General features: G+C 38.3%; 4 protein-coding genes and 1 pseudogene across 7 annotated transcripts; 1 reads left to right on the plus strand and 4 right to left on the minus strand.

Annotated features, from left to right (window-relative positions):
• Positions 1–3159: 3159 nt before the first annotated feature.
• Positions 3160–12484, minus strand: LOC126790910 (ATP-dependent DNA helicase homolog RECG, chloroplastic). 3 transcript variants are annotated; one of them, XM_050517282.1, is made up of 19 exons: positions 12432–12484; positions 12073–12145; positions 11817–11899; positions 11588–11723; positions 10123–10656; positions 9908–10020; positions 9058–9286; positions 8377–8540; positions 7934–8015; positions 7455–7544; positions 6926–7159; positions 6547–6618; positions 6145–6297; positions 5910–6053; positions 5482–5640; positions 4922–5005; positions 4024–4596; positions 3833–3936; positions 3163–3715 (listed from the first exon to the last, which is right to left on the minus strand). In XM_050517282.1, exons 2-18 carry the CDS (start codon positions 12097–12099, stop codon positions 3844–3846), a joined length of 2970 nt encoding a protein of 989 aa, XP_050373239.1. In that variant the 5' UTR covers positions 12100–12145; positions 12432–12484; the 3' UTR covers positions 3163–3715; positions 3833–3843. The 3 variants fall into 3 exon arrangements, with proteins under 3 accessions (XP_050373241.1, XP_050373240.1, XP_050373239.1); XM_050517283.1 differs by lacking the exon at positions 12432–12484 and having other exon boundaries at positions 3162–3739; XM_050517284.1 differs by lacking the exons at positions 5910–6053; positions 6145–6297; positions 6547–6618; positions 12432–12484 and having other exon boundaries at positions 3160–3715.
• Positions 12485–12642: 158 nt separating this feature from the next.
• On the minus strand, positions 12643–15166 carry LOC126790915 (serine carboxypeptidase-like 50). The gene has a single exon (XM_050517293.1). It carries the CDS (start codon positions 14775–14777, stop codon positions 13437–13439), a length of 1341 nt encoding a protein of 446 aa, XP_050373250.1. The 5' UTR covers positions 14778–15166; the 3' UTR covers positions 12643–13436.
• A 570-nt stretch (positions 15167–15736) lies between these two features.
• LOC126792473 (serine carboxypeptidase-like 50) lies at positions 15737–17157 on the minus strand (annotated as a pseudogene).
• Positions 17158–17699: 542 nt separating this feature from the next.
• LOC126790928 (uncharacterized) lies at positions 17700–19218 on the plus strand. Its single transcript, XM_050517305.1, has 4 exons — positions 17700–18133; positions 18221–18302; positions 18399–18515; positions 18887–19218. The coding sequence occupies exons 1-4, from the start codon at positions 18009–18011 to the stop codon at positions 18935–18937; spliced, it is 375 nt and encodes a 124-aa protein (XP_050373262.1). The 5' UTR covers positions 17700–18008; the 3' UTR covers positions 18938–19218.
• A 242-nt stretch (positions 19219–19460) lies between these two features.
• LOC126790913 (mitogen-activated protein kinase 9) lies at positions 19461–23758 on the minus strand. 2 transcript variants are annotated; one of them, XM_050517289.1, is made up of 10 exons: positions 23413–23758; positions 22190–22598; positions 21978–22105; positions 21810–21869; positions 21357–21506; positions 21103–21258; positions 20901–21038; positions 20737–20810; positions 20271–20375; positions 19461–20159 (listed from the first exon to the last, which is right to left on the minus strand). In XM_050517289.1, exons 1-10 carry the CDS (start codon positions 23623–23625, stop codon positions 19865–19867), a joined length of 1728 nt encoding a protein of 575 aa, XP_050373246.1. In that variant the 5' UTR covers positions 23626–23758; the 3' UTR covers positions 19461–19864. The 2 variants fall into 2 exon arrangements, with proteins under 2 accessions (XP_050373246.1, XP_050373247.1); XM_050517290.1 differs by lacking the exon at positions 23413–23758 and adding an exon at positions 22929–23312.
• Positions 23759–23873: the final 115 nt, after the last annotated feature.

Raw genomic sequence — 23873 nt, forward strand, 5'->3', positions numbered from 1 at the left:
CTTTAAGGTGTTAGTTTATGAATCATAAATGGCGCCCAGTTGGGGTGGTTACTGTTTGAAATAATGGAGGATTGGAAGAAGAATTTCGTTGCTGTTTGATCTGTTCCGAAAGGTACAAAGGAGTTGCAACGTACGCCTTCTTTGAATTTCTGGCTAAGAAGGAAGTGAAATTATGTTCATTTCTGTATGGAATTTTGAGCAGTGCGATTAATGAAGCTAGGGAGAGCGTGCTCGTTTTCTGCAACCCCCTAGCCTTTCATTAACTTTCACCAAGGACTTGGAGTCACTTTCTGGTGAAGTATAGAAGAAAGGGTGAAACAGTTTAATGACGAAGGAACTGCACGCTTCTGTTGTCTCTGCCATGCATAGATTACTGTGTTATGATGCACAACAACGTTTTCTATTGCTCTTTCTGACATAGAGACAGATATATAATATACATGCCTTCTTTGATTCAAGGATTACAAGCTAATCTAAGCGAAACGATCAAGTTTGCCCTGCAGTTATTGTTACTCTCCTCTCAGCTCAATATGAAAGATTGAAAGGGGACATAAAACTGATACTAATTCTTCATATTCATCTTCGGATCCGAATTTGTAGGGTTTGTAATTTATCCAAGTCCACCAACTACCTTCATTTCTTTTTTTGGTAATAACTACCTTCATTTCAGTAACGGAAAACTTGTCAATTATTGGGAAAGATCACCGTTGAGAATAGCACTTCCTGATGAGACTAGCTAAGTATATAACCGTAATATATTAATATTACTGGTCGGTTTATATACACAAAAGCGAAATTATGTGCGCCTACTCAACTATTAGCTTTGACCATGAAAATCTCTAGTCAATTAATCAATGTCCCAAACAAATCATTGATCTTCTTTTTCAGAGAAAAATGTGACATATTCTAACCAATTTGGCTTCTTCTTTAGTCGCATGAGCAAAGTTGTCGCCTTTGAGACACAATACTAGCTGCTGGAAATTTGATTGCACTTACGTAGGGTATGCAAGCGTGCGATGTGAACTTGTGAAGGGTACTAGTGTACTACCCTCCCAATTGCATCGTTCCGATAAGCAATGAAGTCATCTCTAGTCTAAGAAGCACAGAAGCTTGCCTGCAGTCGCGCTTCGGAAGCGGAAGCGCGCCGGAAGCGGTCGGAAGCGCGATTCCGAGAAAAATGTGGTTTGGAAGCGATATGGAAGCGCGAGCTTCCAAATTGGAAGCGTCAAATAGTTCGGAAGGAAGCGTGGACAATTTTGTAATATTGATTAAAACCTAATTTCTCTCTTACCTCCCTCCTGCCTCCCCGTCTCTTACCTGTTATTAAACATGGAAGAGCCTGGAAAAATGGGGAAGGTGGACGACTGATAGCGCCACATGAGGCTTGTAATCGAATTGCTGAAGTGGTGCAGGAGGCCATAAGGAAGATGGAAATGGTGGCTGACGAGAAGATGAGAATGTACAAGAAAGCTCGGATGGTAAGCATAACATATGCTATTTTTTTATTTTTGTAATATTATATATACAGGTTAATATCTTTAATTATATATTATTTTATTCCGCGCTTCCGAAACGTCCCCGCTTCCAAGAAATTTTGAAAAAAAACGCTTCCGCGCTTCCACGTCTCCGCTTCCGCGCTTCCACGTCTCCGCTTCCGATTCCATGCAGCCTAGTCTCTAGTCTTACCATATTGCATACGGACAATTTATAACATGCCCTAATTCGATAATGAACGATTACGTTGCATATAATTCAACACAATTATAACTATAACTCAGTCGGTAAGATCTACCATAATCGGAATTGTACATACAATAAACGACTGATTTTACATCCAAACACGTATAGCGAACAATATACAATAGTAGAAATGTTGTGTATATATATATATATATATATATATATATATATCTGAATTTAACTCCATATATATCAGAAGAGGGAATTGATGTATTGCATGATTAGGGCAAAAGTGAAAAGCGTGGGAATGGGGGGATGATAGTCTGGTTCGATCATTGCATCCGAGACATGTCCTGGAACAAGATGGTGGCTGTGGATCCCACCCTTGAATGATTGGTAAGGAACCTGGTGGGACCCGAATGTCTGCTTGTCCCTTGTCGTGATTTGCTGATTGGGTATTCCACCAAACATACCGTGTTCTGTCATCCCAGTGGATAACACCTTGGCCCTACCCACCGAGCACTCTGTTCTTCTTCACAAATTAAACTTGCACTCATACAATAGGCTTCTGGTTTTCTTCTGATTTTCTATTTTTTCTTCCCCAAATTACAAGTTCCCATCAGTGCGTTGGATTGGACTTACGTGTCGAGCTGTCTGCTTGATGTATCGATACATTACACGAATTCAAATCACTTAATAAATTAGTTCTAGTTAATCTGAGATCAAGTCGAGTTAGTCTACTAAGTAATAGAGTCGGTCCATCTTTGTTGTGAATTTAGCATAATTAGTTGATGGATATATTGAGTCGTCGGTACATACATCATGCATATATAGAATTTTCCTGTGGAGCTTGAGGCTTTAGCATCAATGGTATGGTTTCAAACACATCATCGAGTTACCAGAGGAATTTGTTTTGCTTAAAGAGACTAGAATCTGCATTTTGAATTTGAGACCTACAGGATAGGCCATGTAAATTAGAAAGAATCGAGATGGTATCAAGTCCATGATGTAAAAGTGTGCATAATGATTCTAATGTTTTGCATAAACGAATGATGAACGAGTGCACGAATTGTTCTTCTATCATGTTGTTCGAATCCGACAGCAAGATTTTCCTCAATCCAGAAATGTTTTCCCTTCATTATAACATCATTTGACCTTTTTTCTTCTGAATTTGTTATCACATAATATTCCCCGAAAATCAACTTGCACAGGATCTTGAAAACAAAGAGGTCGCAGTTCTGCGAATTACAAAGTTATTATATTGGAAGACTATGTAAGACTAGAACTACCTAGTACTTGTACCTGCGCTACCTGCACTTGATTACCAGTCAAATCAACCAAAAAACCATCTGAGATTGAAGAAAGGTAAACTATGGATCCATAGTCAAATTGTTGGTACGTGTTTCAATAAGAAAACTGCAATTTTTCCAGTCAATTTCACGTATTATTACTTTGACAAGTTTTCATATGCCATCACTTCGACATTCAACACATCAGAAGGAACAAAGAAGCTGCCATGCATTAGACATCAGAATGGTCAGATAGTTTAGCTCAATGGCACACCTTACGATCAAGTCAGTTCAGAATATAGAAGGAAAGAAGGCATTGATTTGTAATGAGTCAATTATGATCGAAGACATAGTATTTCGTATTTACAACACGGCCTTCACGCTCGTTTCTGGTCAGATATTCTTGTCTGCTGAGCTTACAGGTTGTAGATGCAAGTCATACAACTATGAAACCAACAAAAAATAGACATCACATTAGCTGCATAATTCATCATCAGTTCATCACTAGATGTTACAAAGTCCCCCTTGGTACAATTGTCAATGCCAAGTGCTCGCCCAACTAAACTGCAGGGAAGTTTGTTTGGTTCTAACAAACTCTTATTTTTTCGGTGAAAGGTTATAACAAACTCAACCCTGTAACATCAGGACCTACAAGCTCCTGTATTATTATGTACCCGTCTTGCGGAATCAGAAAAGGGGGAATCACCATTATGAAGAGTTGCACAGAACATCAAAGCTAGTGAACCCTTTTGATGTACAAAATATGGTACCTAGAAGCAATTATATCAGAAAAGGGGGTAATAAACAGAATGTGTGAAGATGCAATCAGTCAAACATACAAGATCAAGGCTTTCAGATTTTACCTTAGATATACTTAATCACCCAGAACAGAAAGCGGCTGTCTCATGCTAAGCTCTGCTTTGAGCTGTGGGAATTTCTCCAAATCATGAGAATCACCGATAATTTTCTGTAAAAAAAAAAAAAAAAACCCACGATTTGCATAAAGAACATGAACCAGAAGATCACCAAAATGGACTTGCGGAATAGTAATTACCAGAGCAGCAAGGTGCGCTTCTTGTAAGATATTGCCATCTATTTCCAATCTTGCAATAGGAAACTCTGGAAGATGTCCTGACTGTTTCTTGCCAAGCAAGTTACCAGGTCCACGTAAAAGAAGGTCCATATTCGCCAAGTAAAACCCATCTGATGATTTTCCGAGGACCTTCAGCCGTGGTAGGCTACTCTCAGATGATGCTAATAGTATACACTTAGACTTTCTCTCTCCTCGTCCAACTCGTCCTCTAAGTTGATGCAACTGAGCAATTCCAAACCTCTCAGCATTCATAACAACCATCATAGATGCATCTGGGACATCAACACCAATCTCAATTACTTGCGTGGCAAGAAGTAGATTTGTCTCACCAGACCTAAACTTTCTCAATGCTTCATCTTTCTCATCACTCTTCATTTTTCCATGCAATAATCCACAGCTGTAGCCCTGAAACCTATCAGATATAGCTTCAAAATCTGCAGCAGCTGCACGAAGCTGAGGCAGCTGCTCAGATTGTTCAATGACTGGATACACTAGATACACTTTGCCTCCTTCTTTTAACTCATCGAGCATCATCTGTTGCATGTTATATAAGCTTTACTCAGAAACTTTTAAACGTGAAACAATAAATTATAGTTATTATAATACCTATAAACAACACGAAAATAATAAATACATCTACGATCACTATCCAAGTAACAGTGACAACCAGAATGATGAGTTTAGCGGCCTTAGCTATAAGGCTGTAGATCCTGTGATGTAATTTCACTCATTTTAAGTTTTAAAAATCTAGTCTAGCAACCAGTCTTTGTGTGCATTAATGGTTCATTATTTTTCAATATTAGTCAAATCAATCAAATCTATTGTAGTCTTGCTGCGGGGTTAAGTCAAGGACAATCACCTCATAAGCATCCTCATACCCATTATCATTTCCTTGAATAATGAATGTCTCCACTGGTATTCTTCCTGGTGGCAAGTCTGTTATCTGTAATTCAATAAAGTAGAAACAAGAGAATTAGTAATATTCAGTTTACAAGAAATAATTTTTGTAAAAATGTAGAGCTCGCCTTTTTGTCTTATTTTCTGGATGTGAAATCTAGTGCTCAATTTTTTACAAAGCAAGGTTCGAACGAAGTCAAATTCAAAATACATTTATTTCTGTGTTAACTTTGTTAGGATGTGGAAAATAACAATAGAAACAATTTGATTGCAATATGAAATAACCTTATGACTTCCACATTTCTTATTATTACTGCAACAAGCCTTGAAGATAAATATTTTAATATTATTATATATAATGAGATTTTTAATACAGTAGTTATTATAGGGTAAAAATGTAATTTTATGATTCAAGATTGTTATCAAAAACTTATTTCAGATGCGGGAAAAGAAAAGAAAAACGTAAGGGAGTTCTTTGTTCCAACATAAACGAGCATGAAGGTCAGCAAGAAGATTGCATACTTGTGTCAATGACATATCCCCGTATAAAGCCAAAGCAAGTGTCCTTGGGATTGGAGTAGCTGACATGGCAAGAACATGAGGAGCCATATGCTTTTCACATCTGGAGGTCCCTTCTGAGTTTGTGGCCAGCATGTTAGAACTTATTGAGTTATAGTATAGCTGCAGGAAATAGTGCCTCGTCAGCTTATATCAATTAAATTTAGGATAAAAAAGGAAAAAGTTTCAAGAAATGAGATCTAAATGCCACATCTTAGCAATATCAATGGTCAATACCACCAAATCTTCAATGAAAAACTTCCGGGCAATGATTTTTCACAACTATATCAACGAAATCTAAACTTTCATTTTGGTACGACTAGTCAAGTTGGATACAGAGTTGACAGACGAAGTAATCATGGAGTACTACAGCCTCACAGAAAATACACTACCTTACTGTTAAACCGTCCTCTTTGGATGACACCGAAACGATGCTGTTCATCTACCACAGCAATCCGTAATGCAGAGAATGCAACACGGTCAGCTATTAAACTAGTTGTTCCAATGACCATTGATATCTCTCCGGTTTGGAGACTCTGATGATCCATAACATCATGAATGAGTAACTAATCACCAAAACATAACATTTCACCCAAAAAAAAAACAGATCTGGACAGTATAACTTGCCTTTTGAATCATTCGTGATTGTTTTAACGGGGTTGATCCTGTTAGTAAGGCAATAGAAGGTTTGCACTCCACATCCTCCAAAGTTTCAAGCAAACGTTTTAAGTGCTCGTAGTGCTGGACAGCAAGCAACTCGGTAGGAACCATGAATGCTGCCTATACAGAAAAGAAAATACACAATCAAAATTTGTTGTACAGAAAAGAAAGATAAACAATCAATATTCTCTTCAGCAACGAACAGCGATAATAACTATATTGCATTTGATAATATGAATGAAGAAAGGTTTAATTACAGTAATAGGTATTCAGATAAATGTATCTGTATCAGCTGGACGGCAATATTTAAATCAGTGTATGTAACTGCTAAAGAAACAAAAAACACGGAAAGGATTTTTGAAAACTAACCTGATATCCAGAGCCAATTACCTCCATGCACGCTAGAAAAGCAACTACAGTTTTACCACATCCAACATCACCCTGAAATTACATGAAACATCATTTAATCAACCAAGAATAACCAGCTTTCAAGTATATCTACTCTGCATGCCATATCAATCAGGAGAGGAAAAGAACTAGTGTAAATGTATCGGCTATAAATTGTATTGAACCATAAGCGTTGTATACTGTGCACACAATCTATCCATTTACATCATAAAGACTTTGAGTACACTAAGTCGAGTCAGATGAAGATGTAGAATTTAATATCAGAATCAGAGTATATGAAGAATTAAGTTGTATTAAACCCAAACATAATTGGATAAATCTTGTAATCAAGAATTAAAACCTGTAAAAGTCGATTCATGGGAACTGGTTGCCTGAGATCCCAGATAATTTCTGAAACAGCAGTGAGCTGACTAGCTGTAAGGGAATATGGAAGAGTTTTTAGAAACTTCTTGGTAAGATTGGACCAGTCTTCCATATAGGCAGCACTCGATTCAGGTTTTCTATACTTATCTAGCAATCCATCTTTCTCTATCTGTGTACCAAGTCCTTCAAGCATTTGGTATAAGCGAGCTAACTGATAGGTGATGATATAAGTCAGTTCACAACTTGATTGGTGCATAATAAGAAAGCACAACCCAGATCTATCCATTACTTGATCAGTGCATAATAAGAAAGCACAGTTTGCAAAACTTGAAAAGGTGTCACTGGGAATTTTTTATAAACTTAGAAACAACAAAAGTCATATAAATTATAAAAGAGTATACGATCTCTTAAAGGTATACAAATTTCACAGGGGTAAAAGTGCCCCACAGATGATAGAAATTGTAAGCTTGATATAAAGAGAACATGAACAATTGAATCAATACTACCTGAAGGTAAAAGAATTCGTCAAATATTAGCCTTTTCCGAGCCAAATCAGCTTCACTCATACTCTTTGGTTGGTGAATCTCAGTATATGCCTGTATTGTTAACAATCATATTGCTCATTTTCTTTTTTATGTAAATGAAATTTGTCAAAAGAACAACAAGAGACAAAATTAGCTCTAGTAAAAGTCTTAAACAATGCACACCAAGACAAAGTGAGGCTGATAGATGGAGTTGCATGCTGTCCAAAGTATGTAGTCGTAGAAAGGGAGATATGACCAATGAGCCGAAATTAAAGCCGACGTTTATCCATGTCATTGACAAACACATGAAAATTAAGATATTTTTTTCAACTAGCTTTCAAATTTTTTTTTTCATTCTAATGCATGTTATCAAAATAATGAGTGACCAAAACTTAGTTTTAAAACTTTGAATTACAACTTAACAGGTAAGCATCTTAGTAATAAAGAGAGTAGGTACTTACATCATGAAGACTGAGGAGCCCGAATTCCAGAGTAGTAATTCCAGGAATAGGATCAATATTGATAGGTAAAACTTCTACAACTCTGGAATATGAAACACTAAACAATTTAGTTTCTTAGTCTTAGAGAAACTACAAAGTGATGGTTCAATTCATCCCATCCTGGCGAATTCACTAGTGAAGAACCAAGAGGCAATTCACACATTTTTAATAAGGAGAGTTCATTACATTGTATATCAAAACATAAACGGACTAAATGTAGCAACTGAGCAAACCGTCCATTCATACAGAAAGGAATAAAAATGGTACAAGTTTCCAAGGAAGATATCTAATAGCCTTAAGTATTTTAGAGTAAGAACATTAAGATTTTGTAAATCTCGCTCTCATGGGAGGAGTTGTGTCATCATGTTACAAATAAAGATACTGAAAATGTATGAGGCACAAACCTTGCAATGATATCTCTCAAAATGTTTGGACTTAAGCCTCCTTTTGAAGGGTATATAGGATATGGCCTCCCTTTTGAATGGAAAGACAAGTCATTTTCATCCTTAAGGACATCAATATTGTATTCTCTCATTTCATAGTGATCTGTGGTAGGCATTGTCCTCACCTACATTACACAACACCACTATAAGTCCATGTCTCCGGATTAAGATAAGAAAAGTAATAATTGAAGGGGTAACATCATTAAGATAACATTTTGACCATATAATAGAAGAGGTTTCAATGAATTAATTCTTAATGATTTCCAGTACTAATATGCAAAAGACAATCCGCAAATGCAGCAACATCTTTTAACAAGGAACAACATCATCATATTGAGGACTAAGAATTTGTGAGCTTCTATCCAGTGTAGGGACCAGCTCCATTTAAATAGGGTGTCCAAAAAAAAAAAACAAAGACATACATTCTTGAACAGAATTTTATGATCTCAATCATAATTGACTATCTAATCAAGCACCAGAAGGAAAACCACATATATCCATTTAAAGTGGTGGAAGGTTTATTATGTGAGGAACATTTTATGCAATACCGACATAACACATTGAAGTGCAAGCAGATACTCAACTTGCATTTAATCAAAAGAAAATAAGGTACTGAACAGGCAGGAAAAGCAATAAACATACCTTACCACTAACACAAACAAAGTCTCCCTCTTTGTGCTTCTGCCCAACAATTCTAAGGAACGGTAGAGAAGTAAAACGTGTACCACGAAAAAACTTCTTCAGATGCAAAAATATTTTCTTCCTCCTAGAATCGATAGAATCATCCTTATTGTCCATTATTTTATCGTCAACAATTTCACATCCCACAACAACCTCAAGAATGGAAAAAGACGCACCCGCTTTGATTCCCCTATAAAAGATAAGGATAATATATCAAAATAGAAACTTCGATTGCTTAATTACTAATGTATTTGCACAGCTGCACATTACATTATTTAGATCAATAAGGGAATGCAGAGACAAATGCTTAGAGACACATGTAATGTGGCTGCAGATGCATATATGAGTTACAAAGGCACACCATAGGTACCAGGAAATCTATCTCATGAAACGTTCTTTGCCAAGTCAAACTAGGTACCATTTCACACACACACACACACACACTCGCAACGTCATTGCTTATCTCAGGACATCAGGGACATCAGGTTTTCTGTCAGAATCAATTAGAATACTGCCATTCTGATTCCTATTGTTATTGGACATCCTAACTTCTCATTCTATCAAACAACATAGCAAAGCAAGCAGTGCAACAAGTCAAGTAACTAATAATAAATCATGTCATAACTTTAGTGCCTCACCCCAACCACGTGGTAAGGTGAGGACACAAAGTGCCTATTACAAAACTAATATCAACAATAATTATTTCATATACCAAGAAAAGAGTTCAGCCACATGTACATCCTTAGCAGGAAAGTTGATAATAGATTTATTTTGGTATGTAAAACTAACCACATGAGCATAAACTGAGTACCTTGATTTTAATATCTTTCCAATGAAAATCAAGTACTGTCCATCATCAATCTCAGTTTGAGCATTCTGTAAATCAGCATAAGTCCGAGGAAAGTGGTGGAGCAATTTCCGCACCTACATACGAAGAGAGAAAGAGAGTAGGTGTGAGCCACCGCATACTTTTATTTTTAAAGAAAATGGGGATGCTTATTTGTATATAAATCTCCAAAATCTCACCGTATGAAAGCCACAATTCTCTAGCTGACTAATACGCTTCTTACTTATTCCACGTACACAACTGATAGGGTTGTCCAGAAACAACTCATCAGACACAATATTCTTTTGAGATTTACTTGAGACTTTGTTAGAAGATTCCTCCATGGGAACTGGTTGATATGAGTCTCTCTCAGCAGCCAATGTCACGGATGGATCATCTGTTAACAAGGAAGTTTCTTCACTTGGAAAAGAAGGATACAGAGAATCCCCCGTTTTATAGAGATACTCTCCCTCCTCTTTTCCAACCGTAGAATCCGAAGGAAATCCTTCAGCACTTTGAGCCGTGGAAAGTGTCAATTTTTCAAAGGACTCAGTAGTCCCATCATACAATTCCACTGGAGCAGAACTACCCAAAATGATTGATGGAAATCTCTTGCAGACAAAGGAGACATCAAAATCATCCATTGCATCTTTAATATTCATACCATAATGCATCCCAGATCTTTCATTCTCAATCAAATCATGAAGACCATCATAACCCATCAAAACAGATACCTAAAAGAAAAGGAAACACCAAAATATGAACTACAATATAGTTAAATAACAGCAATAGTACAGTCATAATATAGACCACTAGAATACAACTAGGATGACACATGATTAGTGCCTCACTGAAAGCAAAATTCTTCAAATGCAAAACTACATAGAAGTACGTATAGTTATGAGGAAATCAAACTCTGAAATAAACAAACTGGAAAAGCACATTTGGCATGGACATGAGCTACATCACTTATTTTCTACAGCATTCCTTATACCAAATCAGAGTTCTAACATGCACAGTGATGGTATAAAGAAATCCAGGAACCGGGGCATTAGGGGTTCACAAGAGACAATCTACTAATTCCAGTACAAATGTACAATAGAGGTCTCACCACAACTCATTCACAAGAGGGTCATACATATTAAACATGCTTCTACATACTGTAACATAGGAAAGCATCACCATGATAACAATATAATATATGTAAAGGGGAGAAATGTTCTACTGAAACACAGGTTCAACTACAGGAAAGCCATGCATGTTTAATTGTTCATAATACAAAAGCAATCAACTGACATCAACGGAAGCATCATTTTTAATGATGTCTAACTATGTGAAAGACCGAATTTATGAATGAGATAAATAATAAAGTCAACGACCTGAAATCACGCACTTGGAAGTAAAAACCACTGTCCAATGATTTAATGAGTTGCATTTCTGGTCATAAGTTCTCATATATACATGATGTATGATTCTATATGCTGACTAGTCTTAATTAATTTCAATCTCAACAAAGTAACAACTCACAAGTTACCACTGGAAGAGCTATGCCAGGAAATGTGTATTCAACTTCAAGCCTCTCATCAGAGTACAACATTATGCATACAAAACAGAGACTTTCAGCCTTTCAAAAAAAAAAAAGGAGTAACATTCAGAAGAAAGTACCTTGTTAAGCAACTTTGATCGATCTGAGACGCTTGCTACGCCATAACTATCTGCTTCCTCTAAAATACTCTTAGCAAAAGTATGCTTTGATCGAGAACATAATTTCAATACTTTGGAAAGGAGAAAAGTGCTGAACCTGCAACCAGAACAACCAGTGCAAATTATGGATCACATAATCATTCACCATACTGTTATCATCAGACTATCGAATTGTATAGAACAAACAAACCTCATTTTGCTACCCAATGCATTCCGATATCCCTTCTCAGCTTCAAAAGCTATTGCACTTCTCAATCCATTTCCACCGAAACACTGGAAGCCAAAAGTTGGAAACTTCAATTCGCTAGATATCCAAAATGGAAAAATCTCATTGAACATCAGTGAATAAAAAAACACAGTCGAAATAACTAAAGATGAATATTTTCTTTTTCAATCACAGAAAGGTGGGGCATTCGGGTGGAAACGAGGAGCCAACTACAACATACCATCCCAGCTGAAACTGCCAGTGCCATACTTACTGCACAAACAGGACATGCCTAACTAACAAGACCATCAAACCTGCACAAAGGTGATAATGCATACAAAGCACAAGATCAGTAAGACAGCTTCAGTTGATTGATTCCAAAGCTCACATTTTTCAACCCTACTAACAAGTATTAGTCTTTCTCAATCAAAACAGAGCTCATTTAACAAACTCAAACCGGAAACAATGAAACCGTAGCGATTATGTAATTAGATATAAAGAAAAAGAAACTACTTCGGCAACTTCCGAACCAAAGCTTGTAACTTCGGAGCTGAACTGAAACACCAAAACCAAACATAAACAGGGAAGTTGGGGAAGTACCTGTTGCTCAATCCTCAATGCTCTGCAGAATCAATAACACCCAGAAACTCTAGAAGCAGCTCCAGTGACGCAAATTCAATTCCCAATTCAACTTCCCACCTATTGGGATATCGTAATGTATTATGGGCCCAGGCCTGATGAAAAATTGATGGGCCTGATCCAACTTTGACCCCTTTCAGAGTTTCAGTGATTATAAATAGCTCAAGTGCTAGGGTTTCAACTTATCAGTTACTCTGTTTGATGTAGCCTCATTTGAGTCCTTTCTCCCAGTTGTTCTTAGTTTCTTGTTTGCTTACATTTGAAGTGTGTCAATGTTATGGAAAGGGCTGAGGCAAAAAGGGCAGAGCTTTCATGCATCTATGCGTGAAATCGGTGGCTCTGTTATTGCTTGTAGGTTTTCTACAGGACTCCCTGCCGTTCCAGCCCTAAAGATCAAGTCTTTTTTTTGACGATGGCATCATAGTACGGGTTATGTGCTTAATGGGTTTGTGGAACTGGAGCTTTGGTTCTTAGGAGGGTCTGACCCAATTAAGTTCAGGTTCCTTTTCCCCTTCCCATTTTCTCTCTTCATAAACCCGCCTCCATTAGCCATTACATTTTAGTTTCTGGGTATTTAGATTATAAGTATTAAATGTTTCTACAAATTATGAATCATTGGTTTCTGTATCATATTGGATGTTTGTGCATATATAGCAGAAGTTCAGGTTGAAAATTTAAGCCAGAGGATAGGCCGAAGTTCCAGTCTTTGTTTTGACGCCAACTAATTTTCTGGGCAAAGCTTTGAATACATAGTTATGTAACAGATTAAGGGCTAAGGGCCTGAAACAATGTGAACCTATTTGATCATCATATGTAGCAGGGGATTGGTTTATTAAATATTATGAAGCACGCTTAAGCTGAATGGTGCCCGAAAATCTAATAGTGATACAGCAGTGGAACAATAGAAACCACAAATCTCAATATTCAAGAACACAGACACATAGTGATGACTGATGACAGACGAGACTATATAGCCTCTTGAACATTGGCAAACAACCCTGAATCCAAAACCCAGTCTTCAATCATAGCCTGAGCCCTCAATGGCTGATCAGCAGGCAAAAGATGACCAGCACCTGAAACCACAACTTGGCTCAAACTCCCCCACTTTTGAACATAACCAGCAGTTTCTCCACCCAACTTCCACACATTCCGATCAGCTGCCAGATACTTCTCTATCCCCTCCCATTTCATGGTCTTCACCCAAGCCTCGGTGGAAAACACGCCGTCCCGCAAATCATACTGTCCTTGGTACAGCAACACCTTAGTCTTATTCACAAGAAACTCCACCATGTATTTCACACTCTTCATCACATCCTCAATCAACACATCTCCCACCAAATAACTACACTCCTCGAACGTAATGGACACATTGGACACCCCTAACGCTTTTTTCACTTCCTTGTGGCTCAACAAGTCCACAACCAAGGTAGTCGCGTAGTTGGCATTCTTTGTGTAGTCATACAATGTAGCCAGCCCTGTCATATTTTGCAGCCTCCTCAAAACTCTGTCTCGGGCAGTCACTGCCGCACTCCAATTCCTCGCCTTAGTGAACCTCACCGCCTCAGATTGAAGCTGCTCCAGCTCACCCTTCTGCCTCTCATTGATCAAACCAGAGTAGTAAGCATTGTCGGCATGAGTAGCCACTTGAATCACCGGGTCTGTTAGTCCATCTCCGATAGCAAGACCGGCTAAATTCACACGCTGAGTCTCACTCAGCTCGGCATTCCTCTTCAAAATGTAGTAACCAATAGCTGGTACATACTTCCCTGCATAGCTCTCACCAGTAATGTAAATAGGCCTCGACTTAAAAGAAGGATCAAGCTCAACAAACTTGGTGATTGCAGCAAAGAGATGCTTGGCGACTCCAAACTGATTAGGTGGTATCTCTTCAGGCTTCGCAGCAATGCTGAATCCTGTGCCGATGGGGTTGTCAAGAAAAAGCAAGCCGAAAATGCGGTTCCAAGAGCCAGAGTTGGGCTCCAAGGCAAGGGGATCAGATGACTTCTTGTGGAAGTTAACACGCCAAGGACCGAGCTCGAAGAAGTTGCCGATCATGGAGGAGCAGCCAGGGCCGCCCTGGAGCCAAATGAGGAGTGGAGTTTGAGAGAGAGGTGAGATTGGGGTTTGAGCTTCATAGAAAGTGTAGAATATGGCGGAGTTTGAGGTGGGGCTAACTTTGAGGTAGCCTGACTTTGTGGGGAGGGCTTGTTTGGGGAGGAGAGGCGGCGGTGATGAGGCTGTGGTGTGGCGGAGGAGGAGGAGGAGGGAGAGGGAGAAACAGAGGAGGTTTGGAGGTGTTGACTTCATTGTAGACTTTGGAGTGTACAATGTTGAATTGTCCAAGTGATGATAAGGTTGGAAAGCTACTACGCTTGCCTGTTGAGAGTGGTGACCTGAGTGTGTCCAAAGCTGATCTTGATTTTTTTTTCCTACTTCATCAACAAGATGGAGCCAAATATACCCGAACAAAATGATAGATGATGCCAAGTTTCAATGGTTTTCTTTAATCAATATTAGTCGAGCTTGACTCGTTCTGTAATGATTCTCAGTCATTGGATTGGTTTTTCTTTTTACCATCGTAAATCTTGTTCTTACCAAAGGCACGACACTTCTGTAAATTTTAGAAGATTAAAGAATGTAAAGAGATCGTATGTGCAGTAAAACAAAGATACAAATGAAGAGCTTCGATCAAAAACTAGTTAATTAATCAAGCAGAGAACAATCCATGGGCGGCTTCAAGGCCAATCTGGCTCCTGGGCTCCTTCTTAAACCTGTCGACAAGAAGCTTCATCTTTTCCTTCACAATCGTCTCCTGCAGGGTTTGAGCCAAAACTGAAACACAAGAAGCCAAGCCAGTACTGTTAACCTCACCACCCTTCCTTGAGCTCTTCACCCTCCTCTCATACTCTTCAGCAACCAACATCGCAATATCAGCCATGACGATATTTCTGATCTCTCTCTTTTCTCAAATGCATGAACTTTCTGTCAACACTGGTTTAATTTGCTGCTTCAGAATTTTATCTGAGGATTCGTATTTATAGGGTTGCAAGTCTTGCATAAGGGGGCAGTTGGAACTTGGAAGGAAATAGATATAAGGACTATGACGAAGTCCAAAACACATGACACATGGCAAGAGCACCTCCTTCACAGTTTGAAGAATCAAATAAAGATACACAAGCAAACTTGTTGACCAAGAAAAGAAATAACAAGCTCAATTTACATCATGATCATTTACATTTTACAAAAATTAGTGTAACTCACTACACTCAGAACAATTGCTCATTGCTAAACAACCCTGTTTCCAAATTCCAGCCTTCGATCAATGCCTGAGAGTTCAATGGCTGGTCAGCCGGTACAAGATGCCCTGCTCTTGACACCACCACATTGCTCAAACTCTTCCATTTCTGCACATACCCTGCAAGCTCATCCCCTCTCCCTCTCCAAACCCTCCTCTCCGCCGTCAAAACCCTCCCAATCTCCTCCCATTCCAACGCTTTCACCCACACCGCGGTCGAAAACACCCCATCCCACAAATCAAATTTCCCTTGATACAACAACACTTTGCTCCTCTTCACCAAAACCTCCACCATGTACTTCACACTCTTCATGTTATCATCATACAAGGTAACTCTCACTACACGGCTGCAGTTTCTAAACACCGCGGACTCCTTGACACCAAGAATATTCTTAACCCTCTGGTCGTATAAAAAATCAGTGACCCATTGAGTCTTGTGGTAAGGCGCTTTCTTGGAGTAGTCGAACAATGTGGCTAATCCTGTCATGTCACTTAGCATATCCACAACTCTGTACCTGGCACTGGTCTCCTCTCACCAGCGCTTCAATTTGGCTAGCCTGATTGCTGCATTCTGATACAACTCCATCTCCCTCCTCTGTTTCTCATTGATCAATCCCGAAAAGTTCGCATTGTCTGCATGACTGGCCACCTGAGTCTCCGGGTCTATCAAACCATTTCTTATAGCAACGCCAGCTAAGTTGACCAAATGATCAGACTCTTCATTCTTCTTGAGTATATAGTATCCAATTGCTGGCACGTACTTGCCAGCATAGCTCTCGCCGGCTATATAAAGCGGACGAGAAGTAAATAACATTTGATCAAGTTCAATAAACTTTGTGATCGCAATGTATAGGTGTTTAGCTACCGAAAATTGATCTCTTGGGACTTCTTCACTGCTTGAGGCGACGCTGAACCCGGTTCCTATCGGATTATCAAGGAAAAGAAGACCGAAAATCCAGTTCCAAGAACCGGGGTTTGGTTCAAGCACAAAGGATTGATCGAGATCATGATGGTGATGGTATAACTTGACATGCCAAGGACCAATCTCCATGAAGTTACCAAACATGGAGGAGCATCCGGGCCCACCCTGGAACCAAATGAGAAGTGGAGTTTGCGAGAGGTTAGGGAAGGTGAGGTTTTGAGCTTCATAGAAGGTGTAGAAGATAGAAGAGCCTGTGATGGAGTTGACTTTGAGGTAACCTGACTTGGTGGGCAGAGCTTCTTTGGGTAACAGAGAGATTGGTGCAGTGAACAATGAGAGCTTGGAGGGTGGCCACAACGATGGAGTACGATGAAGATAGAGATGGGAAGGGTTTGAAGGTATATGAAAACAGAGACGGAGATGAAAATGGTGAGCTTCAGAAGAAGCTTGAGGGTGGAAGTTGACTCCATTGGAGATTTACAGTAGGTGATGCATAGTCATATAAGATATCATTTTCTAGAAGGACGACTAGCACATGGGGCGATTTTGGGCGGAAACAGCAATACCAAACTTCCATACGCAGCAGTATTTTGTTGGAAAAACATCTGCATTTGTGATTAGAAATTTGAACAGGTTGTAGTGTTGTACAATATTGTATCATGTTTTGATTGTTTTCTTGATTAACAGTCTATTTATATTTGGAATTTCAATTACACTTGTTACATTGATGATGCATCACTTGACATCGTCTTTGTTATTGGCATCATTGTAAGACTACAATTTCCTTTTTTTTTGTTACTAATTCGACTCAATAATATAAAAACAATAACTCATTTCTCAATATTTTAAACTTTGAATCACATAACTTAATATAAAATAACACTACCAGTAGTCGAACGTCCAAAAGAGATCCATTGGATTAACGAAATTATCAAATTGAATGGATGATGTATTGCAATGTCTATAACGTATCGCATAATTAGAGCATTTCACATGCAACTAATTTCAGTAATTTTGTCAACAAAAAGTTTACATATTCATTTTGGCAAAAAGGCCCCGTCCCACTCCCGCGTAAAACATAAAAGGCCCTGATAGCGTCTTTACTAGTTCTTAACAACCACGCAGCTGAGCTTAACTGATCGATTGTGAAATGGGTGGGTGCTGAACTTCATTGTTTGATCTTACCCAATCGACGAGTTTCTTGTCCAAGACAGTAAATTCAATCTTAACCTCCATATCTCCTCGAGAATCTCCTACAATTGTTGAAAGCACGCCAAGTGTTCGACGAAGTGTCTAGCTGAACATCGCTACAGATTTTGTAATGATGATGAGGTTCTACAATGGCTTCCTCGACATTCTGAAGATCCAGAAGTTTCGGAGAGTCGTGTCGTATACCGGCTTCTACTGCTTCACTGCGGTCTTGAGCTATGCTTACACAAACAACACGTGAGTTGTTTTGACCTCAGAGGCTTATTATCTGGTTCATGAAGATCAAGTTGCTCTTTAATGATGTCTGTGTTTTGGGTTTTGCAGAACTCGAGCTGGGTTTTCCAGAGGTGACCAGTTCTATGCGTCGTACCCAGCTGGAACTGAGCTCTTGACTGACCAAGCTAAGGTTTGTGAATGTTGTGATTGTCTTGGAATGTGAAAGATTAACATTTTTAGCTCTAAGTTTGTATTGGTTTACTTGAATTCTTGGTTTTGATTCCAGCTGTACAAAGCTGCACTTGGGAATTGCTATGAAATTGAAGAATGGGGTCCGATTGAGTACTGCATTATGGCGAAACACTTTGAGCGGCAGGGGAAAGGGCCTTATGCGTACCATGCTGTAAGTCTATAGTCTATATTTGGTGGCGTTTGTCCTGTTTTCAGATCGAATAAATTGAACTGCTCAGATTTTAATATGATCTTTACTAAATAGTAGTAGTAAATAATAATGTTCTAATGCTATATGTTCTGATTCATGAATAATGGATCTGAAATTGTTTGGAGGTATATCAGCTTAGCTCAAGAGAGGCATCCAACCTAATAGAAACATATTTGCTCTTAAAGCCATGCACCCTTATATGTTTATCTAATAGAAATGGTGATGGGAAATCAATTTTGTATCATTGATTTAGAGATTATGTTAACATTCTCTTAAAAGGTCAGACAGGTTGCTCGGTTAAGCTGTGCATTTTTACTTCCATGTTTTTGCAGCAATACATGGCACACCTTCTATCTCTTGGACAACTTGACGGAAGCGGCTAGTTGGGTATCCCATTTCCAGATGACGAATAGAAGATCTTTTACATCTCTATGAACTATAGAGTTGGTGGTAACATTCGATAGTAATTCTGATGCCAATCCAGGACCATGTCGCAGATTATAAGTGATGTACAAACTTCTTATTATCCATTTTGTATACCGTTTTTCTCAGTACATGAATTCTTGTTTTTCTTAAATCATGGATTGACATTATCCAAATTACCTATGTGGAATGGGTTGGTTGCTAAACAATGTATTTTATCTTCCCTCGTCATCTATCGACATTGCCCGGTTTGTTAGTTTCAGACCAAAGAGATTCTGCTACGTTGAAACTAGCGTTGGTACTGTATTTTGCTCAACTGTGCATCCTTTTAGTGCCATCAGTAAACTAAGTTGCAATCCAGATTACATTTTTTGGTAGTTCAACTATGAGCAAATAAAAGTGTCTGACTTGGGAGAATCCTGGAAAAGAGAACAGGTATACCAAATAATTGAAGAACTATCAATAGACCAGTAGAAGAAAATATTGGTCCTCAGAATTGGTAAGTAACAAGTAAGCATAATAGGTTCTACAGAGAATCAACGGCATTTAAATTCTTGCCGTTGAAAACATTAAAAAGTTTTGAAGGTTGGTGAATGTTATTTAAAGAGACAATACGGAGGTTATGATGGTCCCAATGAACAGACTGAAGTCTTCATCTGGGGATTAGTCCATCTTATCAGATAATACTAGAGGTATGGTGCTGCAGCAGCTGCCGCAACCTTTTATGCCACCATGTTAATCATCTCTTTCTTTTGCGCCGCAATTGTTTCCTTCAGCCAGTATACAATAACAGAATACTCGGTAGATGTAGATTTAATAAGAGATTTAAGCATGATACAGTTCATCATGATGAGAATGGACTTGCTTGCTAAGAAAACTGTTAACAACTAACAGGCATCTAACTCAAGTAATGACTCATCAACACTTGCCTCGAGGTACTTTCCATTTACAACGACACACTGCGAAGCACTCATACTATCACTCTTCACCAGGCCGGGAGGACTATAATGTGGCTTATTAATGCCATTCTGTATGGTTGATCCATTTTCACCAGAAGAGAATGTTACTTCAAACCTTTGGGACTTTGGAGGGCTCTGAATAGCTGCACGACCTGCTGAGAGTGTGGTGCCCTTTTTAGAATTGCCATTATGATTTGTACCCTCATCCATACAAACTCGTTCCCTATAGGAAAATAATGGCAAACATCATTATATCGATAATACAGAAAAATTGAAAGACTGAACTGCATTGAGAAAAAGAAAAGAAAAAACAGTATTTTGTTCAAAATTTTACCTAGGTAAAGAAGCATGCTTCCTTTGTAGTGCAGTACTTCTGTCACCTTTACCAAACTGTTGTTCCTCAAGATGGGCAAATTGTCGTCTAAATCGATCAACTCCACTGATAGACAGAAAAACTCTTTCAGTTAATATGTTTTGATCTCAAACAAGAAGTTTGGGCCTAAATGGAAAAATACAATTCCGGTTTGGGTTCATGGAGTGATCGGTTCCATTAATGAATCCTCACTAACAGACGTGAAATTTGTGGCAGACATTGACTAATTGGTCTCACTTAACAATTTTGAGAAGCAACAAATTTTCGTCAGATGAAAGTTGAATTCGAGGAACAAACTAGAAGGATGAACAAGTTCTTTCTCACAACAAGAACGGCCACAAATACAGCCACACCGGCCCACACAATCATAAGCATATACATTGCACTTGTATCACCAACACAATTGATTCTGGTAATAAATGCTGACCTTGGATACATGAAGCCAACATTATCTGAACCTTCAAGATAATCATGCAGCATCTTCGGATGATACTCTAAAATCTGAATGAGTAGATGTTAAGGAAGAAATACTAATAAACAAGAAGCGACGAATCATTTTCCCAAAGAGAGTATCACCCAGTGCAAACATACCTCTCTATAAATTAGCTCTCTGACATCATCTTTTTTTAGTTTCCTCTTTTCAAAATCAAACTCGAGCTTTGAAATGGGTTGCTTAGATGGTTCATTGTCCTTGTTTGCCAATCCATAAAAATACGGGTCTGATAATGCCTGTAAAGAAAGCACAAACCTTTATAAGAAACTACTTATATAAGATGATTAATAATATTATTACCTCTTCAGCAGAAATACGATCTCTAGGATCAAATGCAAGCAAACGTTCAAGTAAACGAAGAGCCAATGGATCAGCATGAGGCATTTTTTGTGAGAGAGGAGTTGGTCTCTTTTTCTTCATATTACTTAAATATCTTCTGGCCTTTTCGTTCCGAATCTGCAACATAAAGATAATCCGACTACTTTGGTGATCAGGAGCTTATGCAAATCCACAAGGAAACCACTGAAATTTATTGACAGAAAAAGGGAACAAACCCTTGCAATAGATTCTGTAGATGGCGTGCCAAGTAAATCAGTAATGAGATCTAATTGATGTACAACATTTTTCCCAGGAAACAAAGGTTTTCCTGTTAGCATTTCTGCAAATATACACCCTATGCTCCAAATATCAATAGCAGGAGTGTACTGCAAAATAGATGTTACGAGAACATTAAACAGATTCCCAAATACAAATTATATGATTTAAATAATGCAATTTAGCTGACGACTGGTGCAAACAACATCATGTGAGACTAACAAACAGGAATAAAAAAGAAAGTTTGATTAAAGTCGACTATAAAATTCCTCTATCATATTGAAATTAATTTTAAGAGAGAAATTAGCACTACTTCCCAACCAAGTCTGCTATTAGATAAAAGAGGCAATGTATAGCTAGTTCAAATGTTATTACAATACAAGAAAATGCAGCTTAAGTTTATACATAATTACCTTGGAGAAAAAAGAACCACAAAGTTCAGGAGCACGGTACCACCGAGTCGCCACATAATCCTTAGAAAAAGTGAAACAGAAAGTTTAGCATTAATAGCTTACTATTGAAAGCTAATGATAGCTACATTTCAATCCACACTTGTCATTTTCCATTGAAGAAACACGTACAGTCCAAAAGACAGTTGATGGCGCATCGCTGAATGATGGACGAGCAAGACCAAAGTCACAGATTTTCAGTTTGCAGTCTGCATTCGCAAGTATATTTTTTGGCTTTAAATCTCGATGGAAAACATTTCCTGCGAAAGGAAAAGACAATTATCAGATATACATAATATGCTAAACCAAAAGAAATAAGGTGGTACATCAATTGAAGGTCAGACCTGTATGTATATACTTGAGAGCTCGAAGAAGCTGGTACAGGAAAAATTGATAATGCTCAGGGGTAAGATCATCATTTGCCCTTATAACTTGGTGGAGGTCAGATTCCATCAACTCAAATACAACATATATATCCTTGAATTCTCGTCTACAAGGAGGTAGCATAATATGCTTTATGTCCACAATGTCAGGATGGTGCAGTAATCGAAGAAGCTTAATTTCTCTTAAAATGCGAGTGGCATCAGAGACGTGCTCAAAGACATCATTGATTTTCTTAATAGCCACCTTCTCACCAGTGTGAGTATCAACTGCAGAGGCAACAACCCCATAGCTACCTTTGCCAATCACTTCTTGTATCTCATATTGACTTGCCTCACCGTATTCGGTGAAGAACTCATTGTCAAGCATATTCTGAATATAAAAGCTTTCAATCAGTAAAAAATCACACTGGAACTCATAGTTCTAAAGTGGGATTCACCAGCCTATCGCACTATAAAGTTTATAAACCAACAGATTAGATACTGACATTACAAGAGGCAAAACCTTCATAGAGCAATGATAAATCAGCACAGAAATATCAAAATTATTCATCAATCCTAAACACAATTCTAGAAACCATGTTTATAAACAAGTAATAAACAGAAAAGTTATGTACTTTCACATACTTTGAAGGGTTAGCTTGCAACTTACACAGCCTGAAAAATTACAGAAACTAAACAAACAAGAAAGCAAATAATTTACCTTAAAAAAGCAATATACAAAGTTGGGTAAGTATAGGAATCAGACCACCCAGAATATGAGAGAGTAGCCTGACCCTTTTCAGCTCTGAGATATATGAAACCAACCCAGAACCAAAAACAAAAACAAAAAAACGCGTAGGATCTGACGAAGATATGAATCAACCGATCACATACGTATGTAAATTAATAAGTATGTATAAATAGATATCCAGCAGTGCAGATTTGAACTTGTCAACTGAACAAACTGTGATCACCACCATAAAGTCAAAAACTTAATTAAAGGCAATGGGATATTGAGGAGGTAAGTAAGGATTGGAAGGAAGGCCATACATATATATTTATATCTAATTTGAGAAAAGACAAGACATGGTTGCAAGCTGAGAATCCTCAAAATGCGGACCTTATCTTATCAGAATATCAAGATTACACAGAAAACAAAATGGAATTTATTCCAAAGAGGTACACAGTAGTAAGGCAAGGCTGACCTTATGAGGCTCCGTAGAGGTGAGTCTATGATTGGTTCTTATTGGTACTTTGATGGGCTTCAGCCCACTCATGTCCAGGTCCACCGTGATCGTCAACTCTTCCTCCTCCGGCGACCAAGACTGGTTCTTTGCTTCGGTGTGATCGGGGGAAGATGTAGAAGACGAAGATGTTGAAGTGGAGATGCGTTGGAACCAGCGAATCAGGCCGTCCATTTCACCAACGTGAGATTGAAGACTAAACTGAAATGACAGCTCGGTTTAAGCTGAAGGTTACTGTTGAAACTTATGAAGAACAGTTTTGACTCTCTGAACTTGGACTCCCCTGTTTTAACGCTCACCCGTCCCTGTGACTTGTTTGGTTTGATTTTGGCTTACCGTTCGTTTAAGTAATCAATGAGTCAGTATAAATTTATTTGCTAAAGTTACTACTTATCATTATCCTATAATTAGTTTACTATTTT

The sequence above is a fragment of the Argentina anserina genome, chromosome 4 (genome assembly GCF_933775445.1).
Source record: "Argentina anserina chromosome 4, drPotAnse1.1, whole genome shotgun sequence".
Classification (NCBI taxonomy): Eukaryota; Viridiplantae; Streptophyta; class Magnoliopsida; order Rosales; family Rosaceae; genus Argentina; species Argentina anserina.

Excerpts from the sequence above, each read along its gene's own strand:
- LOC126790913 (XM_050517289.1), bottom strand. The coding sequence starts at position 23,625 with ATGGACGGCCTGATTCGCTGGTTCCAACGCATCTCCACTTCAACATCT. Across the intron at positions 21,507-21,809 it reads GTGGTTCTTTTTTCTCCAAG|TACACTCCTGCTATTGATAT; the intron begins GTAATTATGTAT and ends TCTATTTTGCAG. Across the intron at positions 20,811-20,900 it reads GAGAGCTAATTTATAGAGAG|ATTTTAGAGTATCATCCGAA; the intron begins GTATGTTTGCAC and ends CTACTCATTCAG.
- LOC126790915 (XM_050517293.1), bottom strand. The coding sequence starts at position 14,777 with ATGAAGTCAACACCTCCAAACCTCCTCTGTTTCTCCCTCTCCCTCCTC.
- LOC126790910 (XM_050517283.1), bottom strand. The coding sequence starts at position 12,099 with ATGGCACTGGCAGTTTCAGCTGGGATG. Across the intron at positions 11,900-12,072 it reads TGGCAGTTTCAGCTGGGATG|TGTTTCGGTGGAAATGGATT; the intron begins GTATGTTGTAGT and ends TTTGGCTTCCAG. Across the intron at positions 3,937-4,023 it reads AAGCGCACCTTGCTGCTCTG|AAAATTATCGGTGATTCTCA; the intron begins GTAATTACTATT and ends TTTTTTTTACAG.
- LOC126790928 (XM_050517305.1), top strand. The coding sequence starts at position 18,009 with ATGATGATGAGGTTCTACAATGGCTTCCTCGACATTCTGAAGATCCAG. Across the intron at positions 18,134-18,220 it reads TATGCTTACACAAACAACAC|AACTCGAGCTGGGTTTTCCA; the intron begins GTGAGTTGTTTT and ends TGGGTTTTGCAG. Across the intron at positions 18,516-18,886 it reads GGCCTTATGCGTACCATGCT|CAATACATGGCACACCTTCT; the intron begins GTAAGTCTATAG and ends ATGTTTTTGCAG.